Consider the following 12,226-nt stretch of genomic DNA (forward strand, 5'->3'; position numbering starts at 1 on the left):
GGTTCATTGCATCAGCGGCGACATTTAGTAGGGCAGAAACTTCCCAGCCTGCTCAGACAGGACACAACCACAGCCTCTCAGTAGCGTTCGGGCGGCCGCAGCACTCCTTGCTTTTCGGAACGCTTGGAAAGGCTGCGCACGCGCACGCGCACCTGCCCCGCTTGCTCTCTACCGGCCGGCGGCCTCCCCCGCTCCCTCCTCCCATCTCTTCTTGGGCTTTCTCAGGTAAGGATGCTGAGCGGAGGGCCAGCGAAAGAAAGATGGGTGGGATGACCGGGCGGGCTGTGGCGTCGAGGGTCCTTGGGGGCTTTCTGTAGGGAGTATAGGAGACTCTTCCTTTCTAGCGCCGCACTTCCTCCCGAGCCGGCTGCTTTTGTCATCTCGGCGAGAGAGAGAGAGCAAAGCGAGACCCAGTGCCCATCGCGGATGCCCTTTTCGATGTCTCCGCCCCACTGATACCGGGGGTAGCCGGCCTCTACCATGAAGCCCCGGGTCTGTCCGGCTTGCAGGGCTCTTTCTCCTCCCGCCCTGTTTGATCCGCACTCCACCCAAAAGAAGCCGATCCGCTTAACAGGCACTGACGGCGGATAAAACCAGACCGGGAAAAGCAATGTGAGTGTCACGGTGCAGGAAGCGCTCGTTGCTGAATTCTATTGCCTTAACTGTGGCCGCGATTTTATGCGGCTTTTGGGAAAATGCCCTCGTACTGAGTCAGTGCGCATCGCAACGAAACCTATTCTCTGAGATTCTGCATGTCTAGAAACCGGTTCCTTATTTGCCTAATTTGTGCAGTGCTTGGTGCAACTTTCTGTTTCTCACTCTTTCCGCACTCAGAGTCTGAGGAAATACAATGGCTACTAGTGGTGCTCTGAAGAAAAAGACAGTGGACAAGCAATCTGCAGAGTAAGAATTAAACGGAATGCTGCTTAGAAAGGCACAATGTCTCAAAAATAGGGATGGGAGGGAACAAATACTTTTCTGGCTATCATCTGTCTATGTCTGTCTGTCTATCTGAGTATTACCACTGTGTGTTGTGTGTGTGTATGACACGCATACAAGATCTGTTGCTACAAAGCCTTGTTTTTAAAGTAAAACTTATACCTCGATCAATTCATTAGTGCCAGTTAAGCAATTTGTGCTCACTGAAACTCAGAGTATTCATAAATTAGCTGATGGGGATTTGAAAAATGTATTGATTTCATAATGGGCATGTGGAAAACTCCAAAATATTCCCATTTCTCTCTAATTTGTGGTGAAATTACTCCTGGACCATGGTTCCAGGGTGGTTTGGCAGTTTCTATCAGTAAATCCTCTGTAATAGAAGTGCCTCAAAATGTTTTACACTGAGTAAAACCTAAGAATATCTTCACAGTGTCTCAGCACAGTCAGTGAGGAAGTTGAACATACAAAAATGCATTGTATTCATGACGATATCGGTGAAATCAAAATTTTCAAGAAGAGGTGTAATAATTTAGAAATTACACTAGCCATGGTTGAAGATATCTATTTTGAGATTATGAATTTATTTAACTGTTTATTGACAGAGATGCCAGGGTTCATGTCCCCAATCCACACCTTGAGAAAATGAAAGATGACATCCTGTATCATTTTGCTCTTGGGACCAGTACTCATGACTTTCCTGCCTTATTTGGAGATATAAAGGTAAGAAAGAAAATGGCTCTAGATTGTTAAATCAAGTAACTGTTTCCCTCTTACCACTCTACAGCTAAGCCCTAAGTCCTAAGTCTTCTTGCTTGTGCTACTGTATCAGACATAGGTTGAATTAAAGTTTACAGAATCTACTTAAAAGCTGAAAAACCTGAAGCCAGAAAGATAGTAGTGAGGGGGAGGAGGTTAGTAGCTCTCAGCTACTCATATTTTATGTCCCACCAATCATTCTATCAAAGAAGTAGTCTCACCAAGAGATACAGAAGAAAAAACTTTTCCCAAGAAGGATATTTACAGATTTACAGGTACCATGTTACCATATTTGTCATATTTGGTACAAGGGTATTGATGGGCAGATTCAGTAATAATCCTCACCACAATTCTTTATGTATATGCTCAGATGGAGAAATTGGGTTGCACATGTACTTTTGAATTGTCCTATATATTGTTCCTGGAAATTGGAATTAATCATATCTAATCATAAACCACTTGGGTTAGCCTCATCAGGCAATTCTGTGTTTCCTATTGAAAAGATCAGTATTTCAAACTTCCAGAAAAGTGGCTAAATGTGTGCTATGGTGTTAGAAGTTGCTGAATCTGGACAAAATCCAGGTATGCTTAGTTTCTGTTATGAATGGGGCTTTTATGCAGGATGCTTTATATTTTCACTGTGTTTTGTGGTTTATGATCATACATAAATAAATGCATGAATTGTTCATCCTTGCCTTAGAAAATGGAGTTTGTTACCTATAGTGGCCTAGATACCAGAGAAATCTGGATGTTATTGTGGTTCAATTGTTCTGTCATGGAGAAGATCCTATGTGGTCGCTGGGAGTCAAAAACAACTTGATGGCGCACAATCAATCAAATCAATCAATTATTCAGTCACTTTGTGACCCAATGGATATAATTTTGCTAGCATTATCTGTCAGTAACTGCTTCTTGTAAGCTTGTGCTTGTGTCATCAGTGATAACATCAAGCAACCTTATCCTCTGTCATCTCTTTTTTGATTGCCTCCCATTTTTCCAAGCATTTGAATCTTCTCAAATACTCTTGTCTTAAGTGCCCAGAATATTTAAGTTTCAGCTTCAATATCAGTCCTTCCAGTGAGCAATCTTCTACTAATCTACTTACAACATATTCAAAATATAAATTAAATAAATTAAGGTCTGTCACCTTAAGAGCTTTGGTGCACTCAGGCTCAGATTTGAGTTCCTATAGATTAGAAATTTTAACAACCTAATTTTTCCTACTGATATAGTCAGCTGGGAGCATGATGGCCAAGAATAAGAGATGGTAGGTGTTGTATTTAGGAGAGACACACAGGTTGCTGCCCTCCCTCCCTGTTCTAAGCGGACATATTGAAAACAAAACTTTGGATCATTTACTGACCAGGTATGTGTTCTACCAGTACATTTATAACTTTTTGCTTTAGTAAACACTTAAAGAGATTTATAATGCTGCACAGTGGAGCAATATTTAGAAAACATTTTAGTTCAGTTAGTTTTTGAAACCATTGTCTGTGACCCTAATTTAATTTTGGTGCACATTGAAAGTGTACATTTTGCTAATAGTATGCTTTATTTATTTAATTCTGCTTAGTTTGTATGTGTTGGAGGAAGTCCTTCACGGATGAAAACTTTTATTACCTACATTGCTGAACAGCTGGATATTGGCAACCCTGGTTATGACTATCCCAATATATGTGCTGGAACAGATCGGTATGCAATGTACAAAGCAGGCCCTGTGCTGTCAGTCAGTGTAAGTATACAATATATTTTAAAAACATAACGTATAAAAAAAAGCCTTTGAAAAAAAGAAAGACACAATGGCTTGTGACTTTAAAAATCTGCTTTTATTTGGACCACTCAAAACGTTAGGGTTAGGGTTAGGTTGCTTTTTTCTGAGACTGTGTCCAGAAATATCTACATCGATTGCATGTTCCATCCATCCATTTATTTTCTCTATGCTGAAAATAAATGAATGGATGGAACATGCAATAGATGTAGATATTTCTGGACACAATACAATTTAAAAAGAAGAGAAATTTTGGATCCCAGACATATTTTTTATGAAACAATTGAACTGTTGATATGGCTTTGGGGTGAATTGTGCTCCAAGAAATAGATAAAAGAAGGAAGAGAGATAAAATAGCTGCTTGAGGTTTGGGCGAGGCAAGCAGTGTCTTGTCCACATTGGTTTCAGAAGAGAGTAGACTGGAAGAGGAGGAGGAAGAAGAGGACACAGCAGGCAGTTCCAAGGAGGTGAGTGGTTGTCTGACCTGCTTTAGCACACATTTCAGGTAAACTCAAAGCCACCCAGCTTGCAAGCCCTTCAGCCTATGCCAGAGGAGAAGGCTGAGAGCCCTGCCCTGCAACACTGGCCATCCAGAGTGCTTTGTTGTTAAGTGGTTCAGGATAAATATGTTGTTGTCCTTTCTTCCAGGAAAAATGTTCAGCTTCCTCTATAAGTACTGTAATGGAGAATAATCTGTCATGCTGTTTTACTCTGTCAGTATGCATATTGATTCATACATAAACAGAACACATGAAATGATAGAAAAATATTCATTGTGGATTCCTCCCTCTCCCATTTTTAAATTTCAGCATGGAATGGGAATCCCTTCAATTGCCATCATGTTACACGAACTCATCAAGCTGCTGTATCATTCCAAATGCTGCAATGTAACCATTATTCGTATTGGCACATCTGGTGGAATAGGTATTTCTATTGTTATTTCATTAAAGTAAACACAGTGATTGGTTTATGGTATCATCAAATACAAATTATATATTTATAATGTAGGTTTGACACCAGGCTCCGTGGTGATCACAAAGCAAGCTGTAGATGCTACCTTCAAGCCACAGTTTGAACAGATTATTTTGGGGAAGTCTGTCATTCGCGGTACATGCTTAGATGAAAACCTAGCTGAAGACCTTATGGAGTGTGCCAAGGAACTTGATGAGTTCAACACAGTTATCGGAAATACAATGTGCACTCTGGATTTCTACGAAGGTAAAGCTAGTTGCGTACCACCCTGTTCATAGCAAACAAAATTTCAAACTGAATGAGCAGATGATAAAATAAAACATAATTTTCTTAACATTAAATAAGAAACAAACTACCACATGAAGAAAATGCATAATTCAGACCCCAGAGGTAGTTGAATGCTTTTGCATGAAAAAGGGGGAAAGATTTGAATGGAACCTACTTATTTTTCTAGAACTTCATCCAAGTGTATTCTCAAGTCCAAAAGGAGGTTTAACTTACAATCATATTTACCTGGTTCAGATCAAGTGATCATTTTTAATCTATTTAAATTTAATTGTCATTTTTAATTTTAATTTTCTGCATAAATGCCTTGATGATATATAACACAGTGAATGTGCTTGTATTTAAAATGAGTTCCCCTCTTATTTGCATGTATGCAAATACATGTATGCTTTGAACTGGCTCTTAACTGTGGTAGATCTCATTATAATAAATGTTTGCCACAAGTTCAATATTTGGACTACAGGCATTCAACAGGTACTTAGTTGTGACCTACACCAAACTAATAATTATTAAGATATCTTAAGGTGACATGGGGTCAGGATGTGAATTACATAGTTCAGTCATACAATCTAAACCATCCAAATCAAAACAGCATAGCTGTCATTAGAGAAATATCCCCCACTTCCCTTCTGCCATTGGAGATTAGCAGTAAACCATTGTGACAGCATCTGACTGAGGCAGAGAAGCAGGAAAATATAGAAAATGTATGCAAGAGGGAAGGGGGGAGGGAGGTAGTTTTGTTAATACAGGGGTTGGCATGGAGCCCTCTGTTATGCTCATTGGTCTAAAAAGAGAACTGGGTTGAAGAATAAATTCTGAATGAAAATCTAAATGTAAATTCTTCAGTAGCAGGGCAGAAACTGTGATTAATTTGTGAATGTATGAACAAAAAGACATCTTTCCAGAACTACCAAATATGCTTTGTTTAGGTTTTCCTGTAACTTAAACGTCACTAGAATCTGTTCATAACACACATATAGATTATCTTTCCAACTCTATCCTTCCTGGCTAGATAGTTCCAGATATGCTTACTATCTTGATCTGGCATTCTGCTTCCCCTTGCAATTATTGCCTCCCTCAAGGGAACTTTAGTAGTAGTCATCTGTCCAAGACCTTATTGCAGAGATGTGTAGTTTTACATCTTCAGTGACATGTCGTGCATTTGTAGGTCAAGCTCGTCTTGACGGTGCCATCTGTATGTACACTGAAGAAGAGAAACTACAATATTTGAAGGAAGCTCACAAGGCTGGAGTCAGAAATATTGAGATGGAATCTTCTGTTTTTGCAGCTATGTGCAATGTTAGTGGCCTCAAAGGTAATGTGTATAATCTTATTTTATCCACTAGCTTTAATTCTAATATACTGAAGAGTTTGTAATGTAAGTAGGAGTAGTAGAATAATTGTAATACTGGTACCTGGAGATGGGGGTGGACCACTGTCAGGGAAAGTAACCTAATTTAGTATCAATGTTGCCTTCCAGCCCCCCATGCTCTACCACAAGGCCTGGTAGCCAGGGTGTGTTACCGACGCTGCTCCCAGGTTCGGCTTATGGTCACTCACTCACACACTCACTGCCTGTTGAGGCACGCAGATCTTGTCAGCCCCCCTTGCTTTCTACCTGGGTTTCCAGATAGGTGCGGCTGGAGCAGACAGACACACAGCCCTGGTCAACAGCGGGGAAATAATTGGGGAGACACACAAATCACTTCCAACCGAACACTGAGGCACGAGAGGTTCTTTGTAATACACGGAGACCCAGTGAATTTAAAGTAACAGCAAAACTTTACTGGTTGCAAGGTATATTTGCTCTTCCTCATACACACACACACACTTACCCACGTCCTTCCCAACTAGGCTGCCAGGCACTAGCTAGAGGGACTGAAGCCGCCAAGTCTGGATGACTCAGATGACCAAGAAGACTCAGATGACTCAGACGACTCAGAGTGGGCGGGCTTTGGGACCCCTTTTATCCCCAAAAGTACAAGTTGATGGGATTGGGGCGAGGGCCTCCATGTGCTCAGGCCCAACCTCCTCTTTCTGGTTCAGATCATGTGCTCAGGCCCAACTTCCTCTTTCTGGTTCAGGTCCTTTGTTTTTTCCTTAATTTTCCTTAATGACTTGCTTCCTTCTTATCTACCTCCCTGAAGGGATCCCATAGATAAGTTTCCTGGCTTTTGTCCTCTCTGCTTACCTGCCTGCTTCATCTTTAGGTTATGGCAGCTTCAGCCTAGTCTCACAGGTGCTAGGGACCCTGTCTTCTGGCTGCTGCTGCTTAATGCACCGTCAACCTGCAACAAAACTGACCTTATCCACTTGAACTTGTTATCAAAACCTGGCTGAGCCCGGGGGAGGAGTGTTTCCATCTCAGAGATGTGCCCAGCCAGGTGTCAGGTGTGCCATCAGTTGTGAACCCAGGGTTGGGATGGAGGTGTGGCAAATGTTATCTGAGAAATCTTAGTAGCTTTCAGGGGTGCTTCTCCACAGATTGCAGAGTGTGAGGCCTTGTTTGTGAACTTGGGCTGTTAGGATCAGAAAGGACTGTTGCATGTGTACAACCTCCCTGCTGCATAGAGCTACTGGAGTCTATGGCTGGGTTGGCAGTGAGATTCCTCAGTCTTATGGTTCTTCATTCTGCTGTCCTTTGACGGGGACTTGGAAGCGGCTCAGGAGTTCATTGCCACCATGGCAAACATGCACTTGACCCAAGTTATCTTTAGCCTGACTCACAGATTACCTGTTACCTCACGACAATAAGTATGTCATAAAAAGTTACTTCTCCACCCTTATTGCATCCAGAGAGCCAACTGTTGGCCCTGTTCAGGGTAAACTGTTCCCTCTTGGGTAAGAAGGGCCCACAGAAACACTTGCAGGGCTGCTGCGAGGATTATTCTAGGCAGATAAAGTTGTTTTGATTTAATCAAAGTTGGAATCCAGCCATACAGGTCCTGAGGAGTTGTCTGAGGCACAGCTTTGCCCAATTATCTGGGAAGAATTTGAATCTGTTAGCCCTGATGAAGTGGACAGGATCTGCTTTTAGATTTCTGTCCCTCCTGGTTGATTAAGGTCTCCTGGGAGATGACAAGTGGTTGGGCCCATGCATTGGTGAATGATTCTCTGCTGGAGGGGGTGATTCTGCCTTGAAGGAGGTGGTTGTCCTCCCTCTCCTGAAGATACTGTCACTGAACCCAATGGATCTGGACAATTTTCAACAGTCTACAACCTTTTCGTCTTAGAGAAGGTGGTTAAGAAGATATCATCAGACCATTTTCAGTCAGGATTCAGGTCTGATTATAGTACAGACAGCACTGATTGCACTTGTTGATGACCTCTGTTGGGCTTGGGATAGGATAGTGCATCCATCCTGGCCCTCCTTTAACTGTTAGCAGCCTTTCATACAATGGATTAAATTATGCTTTTGACTTGGCTTAGGGGATCAGGAGTATGCTCATGATATCCAGCTGTACATCTCTGTCCTGGGCTGACCAAGCAATGCTGCCAAGGTCCTTTACCAGTGCTTAGAGTCTATGGCATCTGAATGAGGGAGAACAGGCTTTTGCTCAACCCTGGCAAGATTGAGTAGCTGTGGGTTTAAGGTCCTCTGGCTCTGGAAATTTTCCATCTTTAACTCTGCCTGGAGGTGCACTTCCCCAGTCAGAATTGGTCCACAGTTTTGGGGTCCCCCTGGACTCATGGCTCCTGCTCAAACAGCAGGTGGCAGCTGTAGCTGGGAGGATTTGCCCAGGTTCGTCTTATGCATCAGTTGCACCTATTCCTGGACTGGAAGACCTTGCTCACGGTGATTCATTCCTGGGGTTTGAATTACTGTAATATGTTCTACGTGGTGAAAAGCATTTGGAAACTGCAATTGGTCCAGAATGTAGTGACACAGACAGTTTTTGGCGTTTCTTGTTATGCTCTGCTGCTCTGTGAACTGTGCTGGTTCCCAGTAGGCTTGCAGGTGTGATACAAAGTGCTGGTTATCACCTGTAAAGAAAGCCCTATATGGCATAGGGCCAGGCTATTTGTGGAATCCCCTCTGTCCCATTGTTTCTGCTGGGCCCATTAGATCTAGCAGAGTGAGCATATTCCAGGTCCTGTCTATCAAACAGTGCCATCCCATCTTGTTGGACCCAGGAGTTGTGCTTTCTTTGTGGCACACTTGCCCTGTGGAACAACATCCCTCTAGAAATTTGGATGGACCTGATCCTGTTAGCCTTTTTCAAGGCATCGAAAGACCTAGTTGTTTCCCCATGATTTTGGGCCAGGAGGTTTAGTGAGCTCTGCTGCTGCTATGTTTTTTGTGATTTGAGGTTTATTATTTTAACCTTGGGCATCATGGGTTATATGCTGTAGCTATTATTTTAATCCTTGTATGCTGCACAGAGTCACTTTGTGGGATGGGCAATTGTATAAATCAAATAAATAAATAAATAAATTTTATAAGCATATGTAGATAACTTGGAAATATACAAAATTTGGAAACAATGGTTTGAGACTAAATTTCTTTTCCATTGTTCACAGCTTCTTGCTTTATTTATGAATGCACCATAACAGATCTTAACATATTTTATTGCATAACTATTGCCATGCCCTCTCTTGACTTATTCTGATCCCTACCATTGTCAACTGAGTTGTATCTCCCTTAAATGGTTTACTCCCTCTCCTACTTATAAAAATAAGATAATAACATGTTTTTTCTCTCAGTATTCATGTATTATTATTGTTGTTGTTATATTTTTTATTTATTAGATTACTAGTTTTCAAATAATTTGGGGGGGAATAACTTTGATCTTGTTTTATAAATGTTAAGGTGCTGTAGTATGTGTAACACTCCTGAACCGACTTGAAGGTGACCAGATCTCCACACCGCATGATGTTTTGAAGGAATACCAGACAAGGCCACAGAAGCTGGTGGGACATCTGATTAAGAAATGTCTTGGGAAAAAGTGACTTTCTGTACTATATATATAGAAGCACCATCCTTTCCTTTTACTTGAATTCCTGTTAAAAATGTTTCTTCAGTATAAAATAACATCATAAACTGCAATCCTGTGCACACTTCTCCATTGAACAGAATGGAACTATTTTTGAATGTATACATATAAAACAGTGCTGGTAATTCTTCAAGGCAGCACTCTGTAATTTTAAAGCACATTCTAAAATATTTTTAATCGACTCAGTATTATTTTACAAGATAAAATCTATTATTAAAGCAAAGCTGTAGTGCCACTTAAAAGTTCTGCCCAAAGAGAAATTAGCCTTGGAACCTGACAAAATCCATTAGATCCATGGCAGTTGTTACCCAAACTAAAATTCTTAATGGCTTAAGACTGTAAACTTTTTCATACTTATTTGGGCATGGGGATTTAGGTAGCTAAGAGGAGACAAGTGATTGCAAGACTGATATTCAAATGAATGCTCTAGGACAGTCCATACACTGCAGTTCTGAAATGTTAAGTTTTCACCTTGGACCTCAATGAATGCTTTGGGGCTACCTGTCAGTCTCTTTCCACCTGGTCTGTTTTACTGCATCGTTCTGAGGCTAAAATGAAAGGAAATGCCCATATCGTCTGCAATGAGCTCTCAGAGAAAAGGTTGAATATAAATGTCATGCTGAAAATATGCATTACAATAAATGCGGAGGAACAAAGTCTTCTATTCTACCTGACTTGGTAATTATGAAGAATAGGTACACTTGTGCTTACTCTGTGCATAAAATATATAAACTCCTCAATGTATAAACTATATGTAAAAAAAAAAGCAAAATTCTTTAAAGCTGGATCTTTTATAAATTTAAATAATGAAGCTGTACTCCTTCTGTTTCTGCTAGTCATACAGAAAAGTGATCAGTGACAGAACACAGAATGTTCCTAGCAAGCATTGACTGCTGCAAATCTGATTCAAATATCCCATTGATAAGTCAGTTTTATAATTACTTACTTTAAAGATAATTCTCTATTTTTTAAAATAATTATGTTACAAAATTAAAAATGTCCATTTGCATCTGAAGTTGCCACCTGTCTTTAGTTTGGAGACTAAAGTACATTATTTCATCTAGTACAAATGGTCGTGCTTTGCTGTATGGTTTATATGTAAGCTAGCCCAGTTTATTTTCTTGCAAGATCAAACTCTATAAAAGTTTCCAATATATTGGTCTGGCATAGACTTGATTTTAGGTTTAAATGCCAGAGAAAACTTGATTTATTTCCTTATGTATTTTACTGTGATAATCATTTTATACTGATATTTAATTTCCTGTTGTACTTTACTATTGTTTGAATTTTATTTTTATGTTATGATTTAGGCAGCTCTGAGAGTGGTGGCTGAAAAGTAACAAATACATGTTTTAAATAAATAAGAGTTTTTAAAAAGCTACACATATTGACCATCCCCACTATTTTTTTCTAATATCAAATATAATTTTCTACTGGACAAGCCTAATATCCACATAAAGCCTTTAAACTTAGGTTTACATTTCTCTCTTCATCAGTCAAACACAAATGTTAATGGGAACTTCCCAAGCAGTTTAGAAAATTTAGTGCAATATATTGGGATAATAAACTCTGCAAATTGATTACACTGCACTGTGAGATTTATTTTGAAGTTCCCACCCATCTGTTGCACAAGAACTTTCTATTTTAAACTCTAAGGAAAATCCATTTCCATATTATTTTAACATAGTCAAAATGCCCTGTTTAATACAAGGTAGAACATATGGATACTTTCATAAATGGAAGAGCTATTTTGTCTGTTTTTCTTTGTCCACAAAACATCCTTCTGCCAAGTGAGAAACAGACTTGGAGTGTCTAAAATAACATACAACTTTGGTGTGGTTTCATAGCTTTCATGTCGTGACTTGCCACGACAGCAGATGCAACCAATATGCCCCCACAACAACCCTATGTGATAGGTTGGGCTGAGAAAGAGGGGCTGGCCCAAAATCACCCAGTGAACATCTGTAGCTGAGGGTGAATTGAACCTGGCTCTCCCTAGTTCTAGTCCAATATCTTAACCATTGCAACTTACTAGAAGCACCGGTGTTTGTTGTCTAATTCCTTGCACCTGAATCCTGACCTAAGAGGAACGGGGTCACATCATGGGCAAGTTGTAAAGGATGTCATCCATCCCAAGCCCTTGAAGGGAAAGCAAGGCAGCCAATGCCCTAAGCCAGTACCTTTCCTGCCATATTTGAAGCATCTATCTTGCCCTTCCCTTCCAACAGTGAGAAAGCAAAGCACTGGGCAGATGAGGGAGAGGATCGCAACCCATGCCAAATAGTTAGACCTATGCCCCCATTCAGTCAGGGAGATCTCCATTCTGGCTAACTGATCCTGCAGACATTTTTTCAGATTGAACAACATATCCACCCTCAAAAACAGTGAAGATCTGGCTTTTGTCCCAGGCACTCGGCCCAGGATGTTGTGGAGCTGGCATGGAGTGGTTGGTGGATGGACGTGAGGTTTGCCAGGGCCTCAGCACTGTTTATTGCTTTAAATGCTCTTT

General features: G+C 40.7%; 1 protein-coding gene across 1 annotated transcript; it reads left to right on the forward strand.

Annotated features, from left to right (window-relative positions):
• The first annotated feature begins 264 nt into the window (after positions 1-264).
• UPP1 (uridine phosphorylase 1) lies at positions 265-11,284 on the forward strand. The gene is made up of 7 exons (XM_088150102.1): positions 265-903; positions 1,545-1,662; positions 3,272-3,430; positions 4,276-4,390; positions 4,475-4,684; positions 5,892-6,038; positions 9,534-11,284. The coding sequence occupies exons 1-7, from the start codon at positions 851-853 to the stop codon at positions 9,671-9,673; spliced, it is 942 nt and encodes a 313-aa protein (XP_088006228.1). The 5' UTR covers positions 265-850; the 3' UTR covers positions 9,674-11,284.
• Positions 11,285-12,226: the final 942 nt, after the last annotated feature.

The sequence above is a fragment of the Python bivittatus genome, unplaced genomic scaffold (genome assembly GCF_059951505.1).
Source record: "Python bivittatus isolate LINGU-HERP-01145 unplaced genomic scaffold, Pbiv_v1 ctg000610_np1212, whole genome shotgun sequence".
NCBI classification, from domain to species: domain Eukaryota; kingdom Metazoa; phylum Chordata; class Lepidosauria; order Squamata; family Pythonidae; genus Python; species Python bivittatus.

What these genes read in the sequence shown, in the direction of transcription:
- UPP1 (XM_088150102.1), top strand. Translation starts at nt 851, where the DNA reads ATGGCTACTAGTGGTGCTCTGAAGAAAAAGACAGTGGACAAGCAATCT. An exon ending in GTGGACAAGCAATCTGCAGA is followed by an intron (nt 904 to 1,544) that starts GTAAGAATTAAA and finishes GTTTATTGACAG; the next exon opens with AGATGCCAGGGTTCATGTCC. An exon ending in GCCCTGTGCTGTCAGTCAGT is followed by an intron (nt 3,431 to 4,275) that starts GTAAGTATACAA and finishes TTTAAATTTCAG; the next exon opens with CATGGAATGGGAATCCCTTC.